Source organism: Cygnus olor, chromosome 6 (assembly GCF_009769625.2).
Source record: "Cygnus olor isolate bCygOlo1 chromosome 6, bCygOlo1.pri.v2, whole genome shotgun sequence".
In the NCBI taxonomy this organism is placed as follows: Eukaryota; Metazoa; Chordata; class Aves; order Anseriformes; family Anatidae; genus Cygnus; species Cygnus olor.
In genome coordinates this window covers 23,643,539-23,662,096 of record NC_049174.1, presented here as the reverse complement: position 1 = coordinate 23,662,096, position 18,558 = coordinate 23,643,539, and the positions used below count along the sequence as shown (strand labels likewise).

General features: G+C 67.4%; 3 protein-coding genes across 9 annotated transcripts; 2 read left to right on the top strand and 1 right to left on the bottom strand.

Moving 5' to 3' along the window:
* The first annotated feature begins 38 nt into the window (after positions 1–38).
* Positions 39–2,649, top strand: LOC121072231. The gene is made up of 3 exons (XM_040561654.1): positions 39–373; positions 676–1,416; positions 1,647–2,649. Exons 2-3 carry the CDS (start codon positions 677–679, stop codon positions 2,416–2,418), a joined length of 1,512 nt encoding a protein of 503 aa, XP_040417588.1. The 5' UTR covers positions 39–373; position 676; the 3' UTR covers positions 2,419–2,649.
* A 1,398-nt stretch (positions 2,650–4,047) lies between these two features.
* Positions 4,048–9,248, bottom strand: CHPF (chondroitin polymerizing factor). The gene is made up of 4 exons (XM_040561780.1): positions 8,840–9,248; positions 7,073–7,637; positions 6,626–6,808; positions 4,048–6,284 (listed from the first exon to the last, which is right to left on the bottom strand). Exons 1-4 carry the CDS (start codon positions 9,172–9,174, stop codon positions 5,022–5,024), a joined length of 2,346 nt encoding a protein of 781 aa, XP_040417714.1. The 5' UTR covers positions 9,175–9,248; the 3' UTR covers positions 4,048–5,021.
* A 3,488-nt stretch (positions 9,249–12,736) lies between these two features.
* On the top strand, positions 12,737–18,418 carry TMEM198 (transmembrane protein 198). Of its 7 annotated transcripts, none has more exons than XM_040561809.1 (5): positions 12,737–12,791; positions 15,502–15,755; positions 15,885–16,460; positions 16,576–16,784; positions 17,030–18,418. In XM_040561809.1, exons 2-5 carry the CDS (start codon positions 15,590–15,592, stop codon positions 17,174–17,176), a joined length of 1,098 nt encoding a protein of 365 aa, XP_040417743.1. In that variant the 5' UTR covers positions 12,737–12,791; positions 15,502–15,589; the 3' UTR covers positions 17,177–18,418. The 7 variants fall into 7 exon arrangements, with proteins under 7 accessions (XP_040417743.1, XP_040417742.1, XP_040417738.1 ...); XM_040561808.1 differs by lacking the exon at positions 12,737–12,791 and adding an exon at positions 13,416–14,687; XM_040561804.1 differs by lacking the exon at positions 12,737–12,791 and adding an exon at positions 13,416–14,687 and having other exon boundaries at positions 15,184–15,755.
* The last annotated feature ends 140 nt before the right edge of the window (positions 18,419–18,558 follow it).

Genomic DNA, 18,558 nt, shown 5'->3' with positions numbered 1-18,558 from the left:
CACCCGGCCGGGCTCTATCAGCCCCATGCAGGCGGTGCCGGGGGGGGGGGAGGTCGGGCTCTGCCCACTCCGGGGGCTGCCGAAAGCTCACTGGGAGCCAGTGGGGGCAGAGGGGCTGTGGTGGGTGCTCCCCATGCCGGGGCTGCAGCCCGCAGCCCTGCCCGTGGCCAGGGCTCTGCTGGAAGGTGCCGGGCATTGGGGTGCCCCCAGCAGCGGTGCTGGCAGCCCCTCGGCTCCCGGGCGTGTTATCAGCTCCAGGCACGGCCCCTATCGATGAGAGGCCACTGCTTGCTTTCCCCGGCACTGCACTCTCACGGGGCCACCAGCTGTCTGCTCCTCCGTCACCCGTTCCCCGGCCAGGGGCACAGCGCAGGTGAGGTCGGGGACACCACGGTGGGGCCCTCGGGGTGCTGGTGGAGCCCAGAGGTGGGAGGTGGAGGATGGGGTCTGGGCTGGAAGGGGGGGCAAAGCAGGAATATCCCCGGTGCTGCAGGGAACGGGGCTCTCCTGCCTCCTCCTGGCCCTGCTCTGTCCCCCTGGGCAATCCTGCGGCACAGGGAGGGGACAGGGGGAGGCCGGAGGCGGCCCTGTGGCGGAGGCTGCCAGCACCGGTAGAGGTCCCCTTGGGGTCTTTGGGTCCCCCGCCACCATGTCCTGACCCAGCTGCCCCTCCAGGATGTCCCCCCGGAAGGCCACCCTCATCCACACCAAGGCGGTGACGGGCAGCTCGTGCTGCGCCCTGCCCTGCAGCGAGGACGTGTCGGAGGAGCTGAGCGAGGAGGAGAGCGGGATCGCCCGGCGAGCCCAGCGCGCGGCGCTGGAGGTGCTGGAGGACGCGCTGAGGAAGGACCGGGTGCTGATGAAGAACCTGAAGGACGTGGTGGTGCTGGCCGGGGAGGGCCAGGGGGGCGAGGGCTGGGTGGAGCGCTACGCCATGCTCACCAAGAAGCTGCTGCGCAGCCTCGTCTCGCAGCTCCAGCAGGCGGCTTTCCGCAAAAACCCCCGCAGGGCCAGGTCCTACGCCTACGTCAAGAAGAACGCCCGGGACCGCACCATCTACCTGTGCCCCCTCTTCTGGCAGGCCCCCGGCGAGCTGGAGAAGGACTCGCAGCCCGGGACGCTCATCCACGAGGCATCGCACTTCCTGGGCTTGCACGACATCACCTACGCCACGGCCAGCTTTCGGGCCGGAGGCGGCGGCGCGGCGATATGGACCGACCGCCGCGTGCCCCTCTTCGAGTCCCTGCGGAAGGCGCTGCTCAACGCCAACAGCATCGAGTACGAGTTCGAGATCGTGCTGAGGCACCGGCAGCCCTACCGGGGCGGACGCTACGCCTGCTGCGGGGAGACGGCCAGGAACTCCGTCTGCGAGAACGCCCTGCCCCACGGGGGGCTCTCCTGCGGGACCCCCGAGAGGTGAGCGCGGCCCCGGGGTGGGCACTGCCAGCAGCGGGGTGACGTGGTGGCGGGGGACACAGGGGGTGGCGGGCTGGGAAACGCTTCCTGGGCTCCCCCAGCCCCACATCCCACCCCAGCCAGGGGCCAGGTCCCTATATCCCGCGGGTTTTGCTCCCCAGGCACCTTACGCCCTGGGTGGGCCCGGCTGAAGCTGCCCCCAGGCTGACAGCCCCGCTGTCTCGCCCCAGCCCAGCACCCAGCCGGAGCACCATCGGGGACACGGTGCGGCTGTCCCTGCTGCCCGCCCGGGACGCCATGCGGAGCTGCCTGCGGGACATGCGGCGAGCGGCGGAGGCCACGGAGCGGTGCCACCGGGCGGCGGCGGTGGCCAACGTCACCGGCGGGGCGCTGGGGGCGGCGGGGGGGGCCACGGCCATGGCGGGGCTGCTGCTGGCCCCCACGGCGCTGGGCACCGCGCTGCTGCTGTCGGCCGTGGGCTTCGGCGTCTCGCTGGTCGGGAGCCTCGTCGGTGCCACCGCCACCGTCAGCGACAGCCTCGGGTGCCTGGCGAGGAAGGACGGGGTGGAGGCGCTGCTGGAGGAGTTCGGGGCGCAGGCGGAGGTGTTCACGGGCAGCCGGGAGCACGTGGAGAGGACGCGGAGGCTGCTGGAGGTGCTGGGGAAGGACGAGAGCCTGGACGTCATCCTGGGGGTGTTCAGGGTGGTGACAGGGCTGGGGCGCAGCGTCCTCAACGGCAGCAGCGTGGCCAAGGCCAGCGCGGCGCTGGCTGGGGCCAGCCGTGCCGTGAGCCTCGCCGGGACGGCCACGCAGCTCCTCCTCGGCCTCTCCTTGGCCCTGGACATCTTTTTTGTCACCAAGGACTCGGCTCACCTGTCCCGCGGCGCGCGGGCAGAGCTGGCGGGGAGCATCCGCGCGGCGGCAGGCGTGCTGGAGAGGGAGTTCGGCGTCATCGACGAGTTCTGCCAGAAAATAAACCTCTTCTTGGAGGAGCAGGAGTGAGGCCGGGCGGAAGGAAAGGCCGAGCCTCACGCGTGGCCGCCCCTGGACGGCTGCCAGCGAGGCGATGGGATGCGCCCCGGGAGCCCTCTGACGGCTTCGTGTGTGACCCAGCACGGAGCCCAGGGCGAGCTGCTTTCACCTGCCCCTATCCTGCTCCCAGGGCCGGCCCCAAACCCGGTGCCGTGGCCCCAGGGGCCCCACCCACGGGCCAGGCTGCCAATAAACTCTTCCAGAAGTGCCACAAGAAGCGTAATTTGTTCTTGCTTTCGCTCGAGCAGGGGGTGGTTCGTTGGTTTGGGTAGTGCAAAGCTTTAAGTACGCAAACAGCTCTAACTCAGTCTGGGTAAGCAGCAAGGAGACGAGAGCAGCTCTATCTAGACCGCCTTGCCACGACGAAACGACAATCCACGATTTCTTTTCGCAGCCAACTTCATTTGACGCCAGTTTGCTTTACATTAGCATCGGATACTCTTTCAGCGCGTGATCAAACGAGGCTCCTGGGTCTGCTCTCGGGAGAATAAATGTATCTGTAACGCACCTGCACCCGCCTCGCTCCCTTCTGTCCCAGATTCGCATTTAAAGGGAGTTAAGGATGTGCTCGGGGAAGATCAGAAATAGAAATATTTGGGGCGAGCTAATGGTTAGCATCCGAACTGTAACACCCGTGCATTTAAACACATGCGTTCCTACGCCTGGTTACAAGGAAGGAGCAGGGACACGTGTATAGCCGAGGTATCTTTCTTCGGGCAAGGACTGCCATACAGCCCTGGGGATTTCCAGGGGTTTTGCTGAGCACTTGTCAACTAAAAGTAAGCACTTTTAGTTAATTTTCTGGGGGATTTCTCTTTGATATGGGAATTTCGTGACCAAGTGCTGAAAGCAGCTGCCCCATAAAGTGTGCTTGCTGCAGCGAGCGTGCCCACGCCGAGGACCATGAGCAGCCCCACTCCCCACCCCACGCGATGCTGGGAAGCAGACTGGGGAGCAAAAAGGGGTGGAGAGGGCAGGCCAAGCAGTGCTGATTCACCATGGCTCTTAGATGGGGTTTCTGGCCTGGGAGCTCCCTTGGAGCTGGTCCTGGGAGGGCAGAGCAGGGCTGGACCGTGCTGCGCACCCACTGCACATCTCCGTGCTGTGCACGCCTGGCCGCTGCCACAAGGTGGGCTCCTGGTCCTGTGCTACTCACACAGCCCTCCTGTGGGAACAGAGCACATGGGAGCGATTAAAATCCTTTTTAACGCTGTTTCAGCGAAGGCCTGAAAGCCAGCCCCGTGGGAATTTAGGGCACCAGGGACGCCACAGCACAGCCCGAGCTCCGCACCCCTGGGTCCAACACCAGCCCCGTGCCCCCAGCGCTGCCCCCCAGGCACTGCCAGCAGCTGGTGACAGCAGGGCAGCCCCGGGGACCGCGGGCAGCACAGGGGGTGCCGGGCTCCTGCTGCTCACGTGGGTGTTTCCGAGGGGTTGCTTGGCCTCACGCAAAAGCAAAGCCAGAGCTGGCACATCCCAGCTCAGGTGCTGCATGCAGCCTCAGAACGAAATAAATAACCCCTCACCCTGCACGGCGTGCCCGAGCCCCTCACACACGCAGTAGCAGTGCCCCAGGGAGGAACCAGCCGGAGGCACGTGTTCATCTCTCCATTTTATTAGTGTAAACACCCCCCACCCCCTCTCCCCACTATTAAATACAAACCAGGAGCACAGAGCAGCTCCTCAGTCGCTTTCTCCTTAGGAGATGCGCAGCCGAAGCGCCCCTGGAGCCCCTCAGCCCGGGGAGCAGAGTGGGGGCCCAGGGGGCGGCAGGGGGGCAGCACGGCCTGCGCGCACGTCCCCGAGGGCAGGGACGGCTCCTGTCGGAGGGCTGCGACCTCCGTTGTCCTATGGATACTGCGAAGGCCGAGGCGGCCCGGGTCAGGGTTCCCATGGGGAGCAGCTCACGGTACACGAACACGGCAGGAGCACTCCCTGCGCCCCCGGGGGCCACAGCTCCCCCCAGCCCCAGCAGCCAGGGGTGCTCAGGCAGCTGTCTCCCTGTCAAGTGGCATACGCTAAAACCAACCTCGTTATTGCTTTTTTTTGGGGGGCCAGTCCCACCGTTCAGGGCTGCACGGGCACAGGGAGGCAGCCCTCCCCGCTGCACAGGGCCGACGCTCCAGTCCCTTCTGCTGTAGGGTGCCAGGAGAGCCAAATGAGCACCGGGAACAGCCCTGCATTCTGGGGGGGGGAAAGGGGAGACGCGTGTGGGATCTGCCCCAGCCCCGGCTGGTCCCCCACGGCAGCCACAGCCCCACTGCGGGGTCTCAGTGTCCTCCAGCAGCCGGAGGTGGAGCAGTTCACAGGACAAAGCAAGGGGCAGCACGGCCCCGCTCCTCCCCGCCGGGCCGGCGGCGAGCGAGGCAGCGGCCGGCACCGCTTGGGGTGAGGACGCGGGGGTCCCAGAGCTCAGCTCGGCTCACCCCATGCTGGCAGACCCCAGCCCCGCCCGGGCAGCATCGAGGCCGATCTCCACAGCCGCAGTGGAAGGAGGAAGACAGATTTTGGGCAGCAGGTCAGGCGGGGCGGGCAGGCAGGCTGGGCAGGGCCAGCCCCTCCGCGCCCCGGGCTCAGGTGCTGTTCCCCTGCTCCTGCTCGAAGAGCACCATGGCGAGCTGGGAGCGGGACCCGACGCCCTCCAGGCTGCTCTGCACGCAGCGGTGGTAGATCTCCTCGCTGAGCCGCGGGTTGCAGGCCTGGTGCCGGTAGCGCTGCAGCAGGGCAGGCTCCACGGCCCGGAAGACGTGCAGGTTGGAGTACTTGATGAACATGTCGTAGATGTCCAGGGTTTCCAGGATGTCTTCGTTCTCCTGCACGTCGCTGGCCATGCGGGTGCGCGCCGCCATGTAGTCGGCGTTGTAGAAGCAGGCCTCGTGGAAGACGTCGCGGTCGAAGCGCCCCGCGTCCCGCAGCAGGTCCAGCGTGGGGGGCGGCACCTGGTTGTGGTAGGCGATGGCGGGGTTGTAGCCCTGGAAGTGGATGGGGAAGAAGACCTGCCAGTTGTTGATGGTGTTCATCCGGCAGCGGTTCAGGAAGTCGATGGTGACCTCCGTGCCCACGCCCGCCACGAAGAACAGCGTGTCCACGGGGTGCTTCTTGGAGATGATGTCCATGACCTTGATCTGGGAGGGGGCGTCCGTCTTCACGCTGATCCAGGGGATCTTCACCTCGGCATACTTGCGCTCGTACTCGGTGATCTGCGCCTTCACGGGGGCAAAGATGTCGTTCTGGGTCACCTGCTGGGCCTCGAAGGGGTCGTAGATGAAGAGGAAGGTGAGCACGGCGTTCTCGCTGCTCTCAAAAGCGGCTGCGGCGTAAGCCTCCAGGAAGCGCGCGGCGTGGTCGCGGTCGTGGGCCGTGAGCGGCAGGATGACGTTGATGCGGCTGGCCTCCGTCACGTAGGGCATGGGGATGATCTCCACCTCGCTGAGGGGCCGCACCAGGTGCACGCGCTTGGTGACGGAGCGGCTGTGCCCCTTCTGCGTGACCACCTCCACCTGGAGGTCCAGCGTGTACTCCATGCCGCGCGTGGGGTCGAAGCGCCGGTACCCGTTCACCAGCTGCTGCTTGCGGACGTGCAGCACCGGCTGGTACTTGCGGTTCAGCTCCTCCATGGCCGTGGCCACCACGTCGGCCACGTCGGCCAGGTCCGCGCCCTGCAGCTCGCACTTGGGGGAGCCGTCCACGCAGGCGTAGACCTGATCCTCCGTGAAGTAGTCCCAGCGCAGAACCTCGAAGCGGGTTTTGGGCTGGAACGGGGGAGGGATGCCAACGGGCCACGTGGCGCCGTGGTCCCCGTCTGCGGACAGGCTGCTGGCGTTCTGGATTTCCAGCTGCAAGGAGAGACGCGGAGGAGTTAGAGCAAAGCATGCATAGAGCTAGCGCGCAGCACGCCACCTTCAGCAGCAGGATCTGCACCTTGTCCCACCCCGCGCTGCCTTTGCTGGCAGACCTCAGCACCCTGCCGGCTCTAGCACCCTGAATCGCCCCAGCCCCAGGACCCATCCGGACCCAAAGCTGCTCTCCTGACACCGCTGCAGTCACAAAAGCTGAGGTGATCGCACCCCAGAGTGATTGCAGGTCAGAAAGCCCTCTCATTAGAGCAGAAAGATGGGTGATGCCAGAAAGCGATGCCAAGAGGAGCCCAGATCCTCCCAGCCAAGCCACGTCTCACCTGGAGCTGCTCAATCTCCAGGTACGTCCTCTCCAGCTCCACCTGGGCAAAGTACTTGTGCAGCCGGTACATCTGGACAGGATCCAGCACAGGGTGGACAGTGAACGCGCTCTGGAAACGGAGGTCGGTCTCCTGCTCAGGGTCCACGTTCTTCCCCAGCTCAAAGTATTGGTAAAGCAGGCCCTGCGTCAGCGAGGGGAGAGAGGTTACGGCCGATCCAGCCCCACAGCCCCACCCCACCACATACAAGCACGGCAAGCTCCAAGGAAAGCAGCACACAAGGGCTGGTCCCACGGCCCTGGGAGCCCATGGGGAGCGGGCAGCACCGGCGAGACGCTGCCAGGGGGCTCTGCTCCGTGACAGCAAGGAAAGGGAGAGCAGCAGCCCGTGCCAGGCTGAGGAGGCAGGGATCAGGCTCTCGGAGCCCAGCTCCGTTGCAGGACCTACCTCGTGCTCCTCGGTGCAGCTGACAGCCGTGTGGTCGATGATGCAGCGCCCCAGCCACTCGTCGGGCCGGGAGCTGAGGATGTCGTTGCGGCAGGACTCCAGGTGCGGCTGCAGGCGCAGGAGGAGGCTGCGGGACAGCAGGTACCCGAAGCCCCCGTAGCAGTAGCGCCCGTCGGTGTCCCCGCCGATGAACTCCTCGGGGCGGCCCAGGTAGAGGAGGGTGTCGATGCTGAGGTGTGCGACCAGGCGGTTGATGCGGTGCGCCTCCGTGTAGGTGTCGTCCTGCACCAGGAAGAACCAGTCGAAGTCGTTGACGTGGTGGTCCAGCAGGTACCTGACGGTCTGGTACATGTTCCAGATGGGCCGCTCGTCGCTGTGGGTCACCACCGTCATGCCGTGGGGCACCTTGCGGCCCCGCGTGCCCGTGAAGTACACCAGGCGCTCCAGGCGGTGGGCCAGCGTGCGGTTCACGGCCACCGCCAGCGTGCTCAGCGTGCTCTTGGAGGTCAGCACGCCCACGAAGAGCCGCTGCCGCATCCCCAGCTCCGTGCTGATGTACCGGGTCCTGCGGGAGGGACAGCACCCCTGAGCCGACGGCGCCGGCACCCTGCAGCGCCGGGCAGGTGGCTGCGACGTGGGAGCGGGGCCGGAGCCCAGCTGCTGGCACGGGGAGGGCGCAGCCGCCCCCAGCTGCCGCGCTCACAATGACTTCCAGGTTTAATTCTTCCAGCCGGCCCCGAGGCAGGAAGCGACCCCCCCCCCCCCCGGCTCCCACGCTGCCTCCGCTCACACACTGGCCCCATTCAGCCCCACGGCTCCCCCCCCCGCCCCGTCCGCCCACCCCCTGGCGGGGACAAGGAGGCCCTTTCACGGCCCGCTCCGTGCCATCGGCGGGGTGAGGGCTGGGGACACGCCACCGCAAGGACGCGGCCCTGCTAGGGCTGGGCGTCGTGCAGAGCGTGCTGCGCCCGGCCCCGCAACCTTTGCACCGTGGGGACGAGGTTCCCCAGCGGTGGCGGGCAGGTGGAGGCAGTGGGGGACGGTCACGGGGAAGGGTTATGGGGAGGGGGACACGGGGCAGGGTCACGGGGCAGGGGACACGGGGAGAGGTCATGGGGAAGGGTCACGGGGAAGGGTCACGGGGAAGGGGACACGGGGAAGGGGACACGGGGAAGGGGACACGGGGAAGGGTCACGGGGAAGGGTCACGGGGAAGAGGTCACGGGGAAGGGGACATGGGGAAGGGGACACGGGGAAGGGGACACGGGGAAGGGGACACGGGGAAGGGGACACGGGGAAGGGTCACGGGAAGGGGTCACGGGGAAGGGGACACGGGGAGAGGTCATGGGGAAGGGTCATGGGAAGGGGTCACGGGGAAGGGGTCACGGGGAAGGGTCACGGGGAAGGGTCACGGGGAAGGGTCACGGGGAAGGGTCACGGGGAAGGGTCACGGGGAAGGGGACATGGGGAAGGGGACACGGGGAAGGGGACACGGGGAAGGGGACACGGGGAAAAGGCTAAGGGGTCGGGTTATGGGGAAGGTGCCACAGGGAAAGGTTATGGGGAAGGAGCTACTGGGAAGGGTCATGGAGAAGGGTCCCAGGGAAGGTTCATGGGGAGGGGCCACGGGGAAGGGTTACGGGGGCGCCGCCGGAGCTCAGGTCCCACGAGGCAGCCCCGCAGCAGCCCACGGGGAGGTGGCCGAGGGGCAGCAGGCCCCCCGCAGGAGGCAGCTCCCCCCCCAGCACCCCCCGGCGCCGCCCCGCACCTGACGGCCTTCTTGGCGGCCCTGCCGGGGCTGGGCGGGCGGTAGGGCACGACGCGCGGCTCCCAGCTCTCGGCTCCCAGCCCGGCGGGCACGGCGTTGGGCCTGCGGGCCGCGTTGCCGTTGTGCCGCCCGCCGTCGTGCGGGCCGCCCGCGGGGCCCACGGGGGAACCGGCGGCGGCGGCGTCGGTGCGCGGGCGGGCGTCGGTGCGCGGCGGCGTCCCGCAGGGCTCCTCCACCCAGGTGACGCTGAGCAGGCTGAGCGTGAAGCCCAGCGACACGCCGATGGCCACCGGGCCGGCGGGGCGCAGCACCGACAGCAGCAGCGACAGCCGCATGGCGGGGCCGGGACCGCGCCGCGACCGCGCCGGGACGGGACGGGACGGGACGGGACCGGAGGGGCGGGGGCGGCTCCCGCGGCCCGCTGGCGGCGCCGCCGTCCGACGTGTCACCCCCGCGCCCCGCCCCGCGCGTCACCGCCGCCCGCCGCCAATGGGAGGCGCCCGCGGGGAGCGCGTCACGGAGGGGAGGGGGCGGGGGGAGAGGGGAGGGGGGGGTCGCTAGGAGACCGCGCTGCCGCGGGGCACGGCCTGGGGGGGGGACGGGCCTGAGGGGGGCCGCGGCCGCCTCACGGGGGGGCAGAGCCACACAGTCACAGGGTCACCGTCACGGAGTCACCGTCACGGAGTCACCGTCACAGAGCCACACAGCCACAGAGCCACAGTCACAGAGCCACCGTCACAGAGTCACACAGCCACAGAGCCACAGTCACAGAGCCACCGTCACAGAGTCACACAGTCACAGAGCCACACAGTCACAGAGTCACCTAGGTTGGAGGAGACCTCCAACATCCCCCGGCCCAACCTCTGACCCAACACTAACAGGTCCCCCGCTAAACCGTGTCGCTAAGCTCCACATCGAAACGTCTCCTAAAGACCTCCAGAGATGGCGACTCAGCCACTTCCCTGGGCAGCCCATCCCAATGCCTAACAACCCTTTGGGTAAAGAAGTTCTTCCTAATGTCCCGCCTCACCACCTAATGTCCCACCTCAGTACCTAATGTCCCACCTCAGTACCTAATGTCCCACCTCACCACCTAATGTCCCACCTCACCACCTAATGTCCCACCTCAGTACCTAATCTCCCACCTCAGTACCTAATCTCCCACCTCAGTACCTAATGTCCCACCTCAGTACCTAATCTCCCACCTCAGTACCTAATCTCCCACCTCACCACCTAATGTCCCACCTCACCACCTAATGTCCCGCCTCACCACCTAATGTCCCGCCTCACCACCTAATGTCCCACCTCAGTACCTAATGTCCCACCTCAGTACCTAATGTCCCACCTCACCACCTAATGTCCCACCTCACCACCTAATGTCCCGCCTCACCACCTAATGTCCCACCTCAGTACCTAATCTCCCACCTCAGTACCTAATGTCCCGCCTCACCACCTAATGTCCCGCCTCACCACCTAATGTCCCGCCTCACCACCTAATGTCCCACCTCACCACCTAATGTCCCGCCTCACCACCTAATGTCCCACCTCAGTACCTAATGTCCCGCCTCAGTACCTAATGTCCCGCCTCAGTACCTAATGTCCCACCTCACCACCTAATGTCCCACCTCAGTACCTAATCTCCCACCTCAGTACCTAATGTCCCGCCTCAGTACCTAATGTCCCGCCTCACCACCTAATGTCCCACCTCAGTACCTAATGTCCCGCCTCACCACCTAATGTCCCGCCTCACCACCTAATGTCCCACCTCACCACCTAATGTCCCGCCTCACCACCTAATGTCCCACCTCACCACCTAATGTCCCGCCTCACCACCTAATGTCCCACCTCACCACCTAATGTCCCACCTCACCACCTAATGTCCCGCCTCACCACCTAATGTCCCGCCTCACCACCTAATGTCCCACCTCACCACCTAATGTCCCGCCTCACCAGGCACACAGGAGAACAGACCAACCCCCACCTCGCTACAGCCTCCTTTAAGGTTACCTGTAGAGAGCGATGAGGTGGCCCCTGAGCCTCCTCTTCTCCAGGCTGAACAACCCCATCGCCCAAGTTCAGCTCGTTTTCATGGGCCTTGTTCTCGTGAATAGCTAGCACGAGGCAGAGGCAGTCACACGGAGAGCAGCTTAACAAAGAGCACATCAAAAATACAAACAGCGGGAGCACGATGGGACTGGGAGATGCCAAGAGGGAAGAGATGCAGAAATGAGCAGAGATTTTCCATGGAAAAAGGCCAGAAAGCAAGTGTGGTCGTAAGCAGCCAGAGTCGCCTTTGTCTTCTATACACAAGGAAACGCAATAGAAATAGATATATTTGATTTCCCTCCCAGATTAAAATAGTTAATATCAGTTGCCTTACACGAACCCAGATAATTTTACACTTGTGATGGGAAGACGGGGCGGGGGGGTTCATTCTGAAAGTGCTGCTGCTGATCGGGGCTTGCAGTCAGACACAGGTAGGGACCGGGAGCACGAAGCCTTCTACAAATAGGACTGAGTTAGGAAAGCTGAACGGAGACAAAGCCACGGGCAAAGCAAGGCTCGTGCCTGCTGACAAGTCTTGGGGCAGCCTCCCCTGCCCTCGCAGCCCTTCCAGCCGTGCTCTCCCTGCAGCTCCAGGCTCCGTCTCTCCCCACGCACCAGGCAGTGGCCGAGGCAAAGGCCCCAAACATGGCCCCGAGGAGCTCCCGGGGGGAAGCAGCCCCCAGGCAGCTTTGCCGTTCCTCTGGCAGCCCCTCCGCAGCCCCCGCCAGCTGCAGCTCCGCGCTTTGTCTCGGGCTGGCGCGGGGCTGCAGGGGGCTGCCAGGGAACGGCTGTCGCTGCCAAGAGCCTGCTCCCTGCCAGGAGGGGCCGTGCCCGGGGGTCTCAGAGCCACAGCCGGGAGATGCAAGCCCAGGGGGGTTCCGTCCCTGCAGAGCCCCGTGCCCTCCCATTTATCCGCTGTGCCTGCCTCCTCCGGGCTCTTGCAGGGGAGAGCAGCCTCCGGATGTGCACCTAACTCGCTTTGTTAAACTCCCCGTGTGCCAAATTCCCCATGGCCCTGGGCCAGGCCGCCTCGTGCTGCAGGGCCATGTGTGCCCCGCACCTACCTTGCACGTCCACAGCGTGTCTTTCCCTGCGTGCCTGAGGTACTGTACCCCTGTACTTTTCACACCTGACCCCAGCGCTGTGCCCCCTGTGCTCAGCACCGCTCTGTCCCCGTTGCATGGTGCCTAGGGCCCACAGCCCTTGCAGCCATCTCCCACCAGTCATAGAATCAGAGAATGGTTTGGGTTGGAAGGGACCTTAAAGACCACCCAGTTCCAACCCCCTGCCATGGGCATGGACACCACCACTGGATCGGGTTGCTCAGGGACTCGTGTAACCTGGCCTTGAACACCTCTGGTGATGGGGCATCCACAGCTTCTCTGGGCAGCCCGTTCAGCGCCTCACCACCCTCTGAGCGAAGAACGTCCTCACAGCCTCTAACCTAAATCTCCTCGCTTTTAGTTTAAAACCCCAAACCACCAGGCGCACCCTGCACACGTCGCACAGAGCACGTCGCGCACACAGCATGGTTCGCACTCCCCAGCACGTGTCCCGGCGCATGCCCCATCGCCCACCCCATCGCACGTCCCCATCGCCCACCCCATCGCCCACCCCATCGCCCACCCCATCGCACGTCCCCATCGCCCACCCCATCGCCCACCCCATCGCACGTCCCCATTCACACCCCGCGGGCGAAGCCCCGCCCCCTCCCCGAAGCCCCTCCCCTCCCCGAAGCCCCGCCCCCTCCCCCGAGGCCCCGCCCCCCTCCCCCGAGGCCCCGCCCCGCGTGACGTCAGGCGGAGCTGTCCGCTCAGCACCGCCGCCACCATGCGCGGGGCCGGGGCCCGGGGCCGGGAGCGCCGCGCGCCGCGGGGCCGCCGCCGCTGCGGGGCCGGGAGCGCAGGTGCGGGGCGGGGCGGGGCCGGCGGCGGGGAGCGGGGCCCGGCGGCAGCCCCCGGGACGGGGCCGGCCCCCGGGCAGCGGCGGGGCCGCGGGAGGGCGGCGCGGGGCCGGCGGCGGGGCCGGGGGGGGCTCCGTGCCGGGCGTCCCCGGGCCGCCCCCGGCGGGGTGCCGCCGAGCGGGGCGGCGCCGCCCGGCCGGGGGGCTGCCGGCGGCCCCCGGGCCGAACAAAGAGCGGGGCGGAGCGGCCCTGCCGCCCGGCAGCCCTTGCGGCCGTCGCGGAGCAACGCCGCGCCCAGCCCGCCGGGGGGCCGGGGGGCCCCGACGGGGACCGGGGACCGGGGCCGGCAGCGGGGAGGGGGCGGCGGGTGGCCCGCCTGGGGACGGGCCCGCGGGGGCGCGGAGCGGGCAGCGCCGGGGACGCGGAGCTCAGCCCTCCCCCCCCCCGCCCCGTGGCGGCCCGCTAATAGGCTTGGCTCGTTAGCGGCTTTGTGCGAGGCGCCGCCGTAGTGCCGGCCCCCCCCCGTGGGCGCTGCCACGCGTGACCCCGCGTGGGCACCCGAGGCACCGGGGCCGGAGGGCAGCGCCCCGCCGGTGGTGCCCGCAGCAGCCGGAGCCCGGTGCCGGGCTGGAATGGGCTGGGGGCGCTTTTGGGGTGCCCACCCGCGGGGGTCCCACGCGTGGGTATTTGGGGCTGGATGTGGCTGTATGGGCCCCCAGTGGGGCGGGGGGCAGTGGCCTGTATGGCACGGCAAGGGGCACAGCGCGGTGCCAGGCGTGGGGCGCCGAGCCCTTAGCAAGGGGCTGGGGGCTGCGGGGTGCCAGGGGCTGCGCGGCGGGGTCACCGTGTTGCAGGGCCGGGGGCAGCGGGGGCAGCAGCACCGGGACCGGGGGCAGCGGCGGGGAGCCGGGGAGGGCGGCAGCAGGTGGGCGAGCATTGCCGGCGCCAATGAGCAGGCGCTGGGCTCCCCTAGCAACACTGCCCGCGCCAATGGGCGCCCGCAGCTGCTGCAACGCTGCCTGCAACGCTGCCTGCGCCCGGACCCCCGGGAGACCCGTCCCCGCCACGGGCAGCGTGCTCCGGCCACGCGCGGGGCGGGGGGCACAGGGCTGCCTGCCCTCCTTCTGCTCGGCCCGGCCGTCGGGGGAACCTCGCTCGCACCCCGCATGCTGCCATCGGTCGTCGCGCCCGGGCTCAGCGGTTAAAGTCCAATCCTGCTTAGCATCCTCCCCGGGGACGGACCGAGGGGCTTAGGCAGCCCCCCTGATCCCCCCGGGATTAGGCGCCGCGCTCAGCCCTCCCTCGCAGCCTGCTCCGGGCGGGTTTGCCCTGCCCGGCCCGGGCTGCCCGTGCTTTATCCCCAAATAAAGGGGCTGGCGGCAGGTGGGGTGCAGCGGTGCGAGGATGGGGTGAGAGGGCAGCAAGGAAAATGCGCCCGACTGCTGCCCTGGGGAGGAGGCAACGTGCACGGAGAGGAGCAAAGTGAGGCATCGGGGGGATTAAAGCCTGGCACGGTGCAGGGCGCGAGGCTGGCGGCAGCACTGGCAGCTGGGGCTGCTGGTGGAGAGCCTGAGCCCGTGCTGGCCCCGCAAAGACAGAGAGGCGTTGAAGTCACTGCAGGTCCTGCGTGGGAGGACGTCCTCGCCTTGTCATGAGCTGCCCGTGTCCAGGGCAGGGGGGAAAATGTGGCATAATTGCAGCCTGTGCCCTCTTTCCGGGCCCTCCCCAGTAACTTGGTGGGGTGTTTGCTTTTGTGGCCGGTCCCGAGCTGGCTGCTGTAAAGTGACACTCGGAAGGACGGAGCTGGCGCGGGGACAAGTGGTGACATTAAACCGATCCCAAACAAACCGAGCCTGGAAACGCGCCACGGGAACAAAGAGATGCTGGAGCGGCCTCCAGGTGGGAGCGGGCAGACAGCAGGCTTAATTGGGCTTAGGCTGGAGCTGGCTCAGTCTTTGCGAGGGATTATGACCCCTCCGTCTGTGGAGGCACCGCAGGGGCCCCAGGGTCCTCCTGCTCCGCGTCCTGGCACAGCCGCGGGCAGCGTGGCCGTGGCGTGCCCATGCTGGGGGAAGCCCTGGGGCTACGTGGGAGCGGTGCGTGGGGTCTTGGGGAAGGGGCAGCAGCTCCCCACCGGCCCCCTCAGGTCGGCGTGGGAGGGCTGGGTCTGGTGCGGGGACCTGCTGTTCTCTGGGGACGCTAGGAGCTGGAGCGGGGATGAGAAATAGCCAGAAATATGATTAGAGGATTGGTGAAAATGCCTTAGAGTACAAGCGTTAAGAGCTCAATCTGTTTGGCCTATAAAAATAGAAGATTGAGGGGTGACTTAATTACTGAGCATAATTACTTCACAGGCAGAAAATACCAGGTAGTAAAAGTCTCTCTAATCTAGCAGGGAAAGGACACGCGGGAGCCAGGGGCAGGAAATTGAAGCTGCAGGCAAATTACGAGGCGCAGCATCCCAGCCGCGAAGCCCCCCGGGGACGGGCACGGCCCCCTGGGGACGGAGCATCCTTGCTGCCACCTTCCTGGGCGATGGCCAGCTCCTGCTCGGCACCAGGACAGCAGCACGTCTCCGCTGCCGTTCCCCAGCTCCCTTTCTCCCCAGCCCAGCAGCAATGGGCTGGGGTGTTTTTCCGCGGCCGGGTGCCCATCGCCGGCGAGCGCTTGCCAGCGGTGCCCACATCCCCTTTCTCCCACCCTCTCTCTCCAGCTGGAGCCGGCGCCAGGGCGCAGCTTTGCCCGCAAGCAATGGGGCAGGAGCGGAGGTTTTGACGCCATCCCCAGGAGTTCCCAGAGCCATGACTGCAACGGTGCAGACGCTGCGCTTCAAGCTGCTGCCGCCGCACGACGCGGGCCAGGAGTGGGCGCACAGCTGCCAGCAGGAGATTGAGCGTCGCTACCAGGTGGTGCCCTCGGTGGTGTGCGCCATGTGCTGCCTCTTCGGCATCATCTACTGCTTCTTCGGTGAGCCGGTGGGGCGAGCAGAGAGCCGGGCGAGGGGCAGAAAGGCGATATTTGCCCTCGTGGTCCCCGTGGAGGTGGTGGGGCACGGGGCTGGCCGTGCCCCCGCTGACGGCGGTGGTCTCTCCGCAGGCTACCGCTGCTTCAAGGCCGTCATGTTCCTGACGGGGCTGATGTTCGGCTCCATCATCATCTTCATGCTGTGCTACAAGGAGCGGGTGCTGGACACGCAGCTGAGCGTGGAGGCTTCGGTGGGCATCGGGCTGGGCATCGGCGTGCTGTGCGGGCTGGTCACCATGCTGGTGCGCAGCGTCGGCCTCTTCATGGTGGGGCTGCTGCTGGGGCTGCTGCTGGCGGTGGCCACGCTGGTGGTGATGGAGCAGTTCTACCACCCGCCCACGGTGTGGATCCCCATCGCGCTGCTCCTGGGCGTGGGGATGCTCTTCGCCGTGCTCACCCTGCAGTGGCAGCGCTTCTTCACCACCCTCTCCACCGCCGTCTTCGGCAGCGCCATCATGACCGTCACCGTCGACTACTTCATCGAGCTCTTCCTCCTGGTGCAGTACATCTACGAGCGCATCAAGGTGGCCCCCGCCCGCCCCGTGTGCTGGTACAGCTGGGTCATCCTGGGCGTCTGGCCGCTGCTCACCGCGCTGGGCGTCCTGGTCCAGTGGAAGGTCACGGCCGAGGGTTACTCTCACACTGAAGGTGTGCAGGGGCTGGGGGGGGGGGGGAAAAAACGGGGATGGGGAGGGGGTGGACGTGGCGTTTCGGGGCGCGGCCGCGGCGCTCCCCAGCGCTGACCGCCCCCCTCGCCCCGCAGTGATCATCAGCCGGCAGCAGCGCCGCGTGCAGCTGATGCGCATCAAGCAGCGGGAGGACCGAAAGGAGAAGAAGAAGAAGCGGCGGCCCCACCACCCGCCGCCCCACCAGCACAAGGCCCACCCGCCCGAGCCCGCCTACCGCCGCAAGCCCAACCCCGTGCGCCGCTTCGATGGGGACGTGCTCTCCCCAGTGAGTCCTGCGCCCAGGGTAGAGATCTCCCCGGGCCTCGGCCGCCCCTTCCTTCTCCACGCGGGCGGGCTGGGGCGCAGGGGGAGAGGTGCTCGGGTGCCAGGTGGTGTCCGAGCTGCCGGTCATCCCCGAGGGCCCGGAGCGTGCGCTTGGCTGGAGACGCTGGGTTTGGGGGCTGGCGGAGCTCAGGGTGGGCTGGGGTGGCACGGGATGGAGTGGGCTGGGAGCAGAGCCCCCTGACTTTGACCCCCTCTCTCAAGCAGAGCTACATCCAGAGTTTCCGGGAGCGGCAGACGGGCCCGTCCCTCAACAGCCTGATGGCCAGCTCCCACGCCGTGGTGGACCTGGACTATGACTGCAGCTCCACCGTGCCCCTCACCACGGGCTCCGGCCCCGCTGTGCGGGTATAAGCCAACCCGGTGACCTCGAGCGACACCAGCACCCCAGCCTGCTCCCGCAGACCCCCTGGGACGCGCGGGGCTGCTCCTTTGGCCTCGGGTGGCCATGTGCGGCCCCAGGGTTGTGGAGGCTGCGGATGGAGACCCTTCTCGGGGCAGCGTGGGACTTGGCTCGGCAAGCCCAGGATGCCCGTGGGTCCGGCGGTGCTGGGGACACCCTTGGGCAGGGACTGAGCCCGAGGACTGGGGACACGAGCACCCGCGGACTCGTGGAGCGCGGTGTGAGCGGCTCTGCTGCGCCTTTCTCCATGGCCCAGGCTCGTCCTGCATCCCCACACCTCCCTCCCCGTACTCCAGCCCCCCGTGCCCCAGAGCAGCTCCCCGTGCCTGTTCCCTCCCCGTCGTGCCCCCACAGCAACTCCCCAAGTGCCTGTGCCCCGCGTCTCTGTCTCAGAGAGCACCTCTCCGAGCCCTTGCCCCAAGTGACTCCCCGAGCATGTGTGCCCCATCCCACCCCAGCCCCAAGGGCAGCCCCCGGGCAGCGCTCCCCAAAACCTGCCTCCTCAAGGGACCCCCCTGCCCTAGGCACCCTCCTTGCCCCCAGAGCAGCTTTGCCTGCCCCACCTCGCTTTTCCTGGGCTGGACCGGGGCAGTCCTGGGGCAGAGGCTGCCCAGGCCCAGCGGTCCCCGTGGGGATGCTGCCGTGGGGTGGAGGCACCGGGGAGCAGGCGGCACCCATCCAGCACGAGCTGCACTGGCGGGGCACCGCGTACATCTCCCTCAAAGGTTTAGACGGGAGACAGGACGAGGGATCCAGCTTTTGGGTGAGGCCGGGCTGCCTCAGGGACCCCTGCAGCACCAGAGGCCATCGCGGTGTTGCTGGCGACTGGATTTTATAGCGGCTGGGGGGGCCTGGGGGCAGCACCTCTGCGGGGCAGGGCAGGAGCCCCTGCCCAGAGCGCTGCTGCAGACAGAGGCTCCCGCCCTGTACGTACTTCTCTTGCTGTGATTTGTATTAATTTATTACGGAGTGAGCCAGGACTTCCCCGCAGCCGGGCAGGCGGGACGGCGCTGGGACCAGACCGGGGTGCCCCCCCCCGGGGTGCCGTCTCGTCCCCGGCTGCTGCCCCAGGAACCGCATGTTTCTGCCACGCCGTGTCCGCAGCGCCGCGACGCCGTCCCCCTTCCCAGCCTCTTTTGTAAATGTGCCAAACGCTGCTGAGGCCACGGCCGTGCAGTAAAGAGCCTTTCGGAGCCGGCGTGCCAAGGTGGGGGCTGCGCCGGGGGGGCAGGGGGGAGCGGGACCCCGAGGTCTGTGCCCCGTGGGGACCCGCTGCCCTGCCGTGCTGGGCTGGGACCCAGCGCTGGGGAGGAAGAAGCCATGTCGGAAAAAA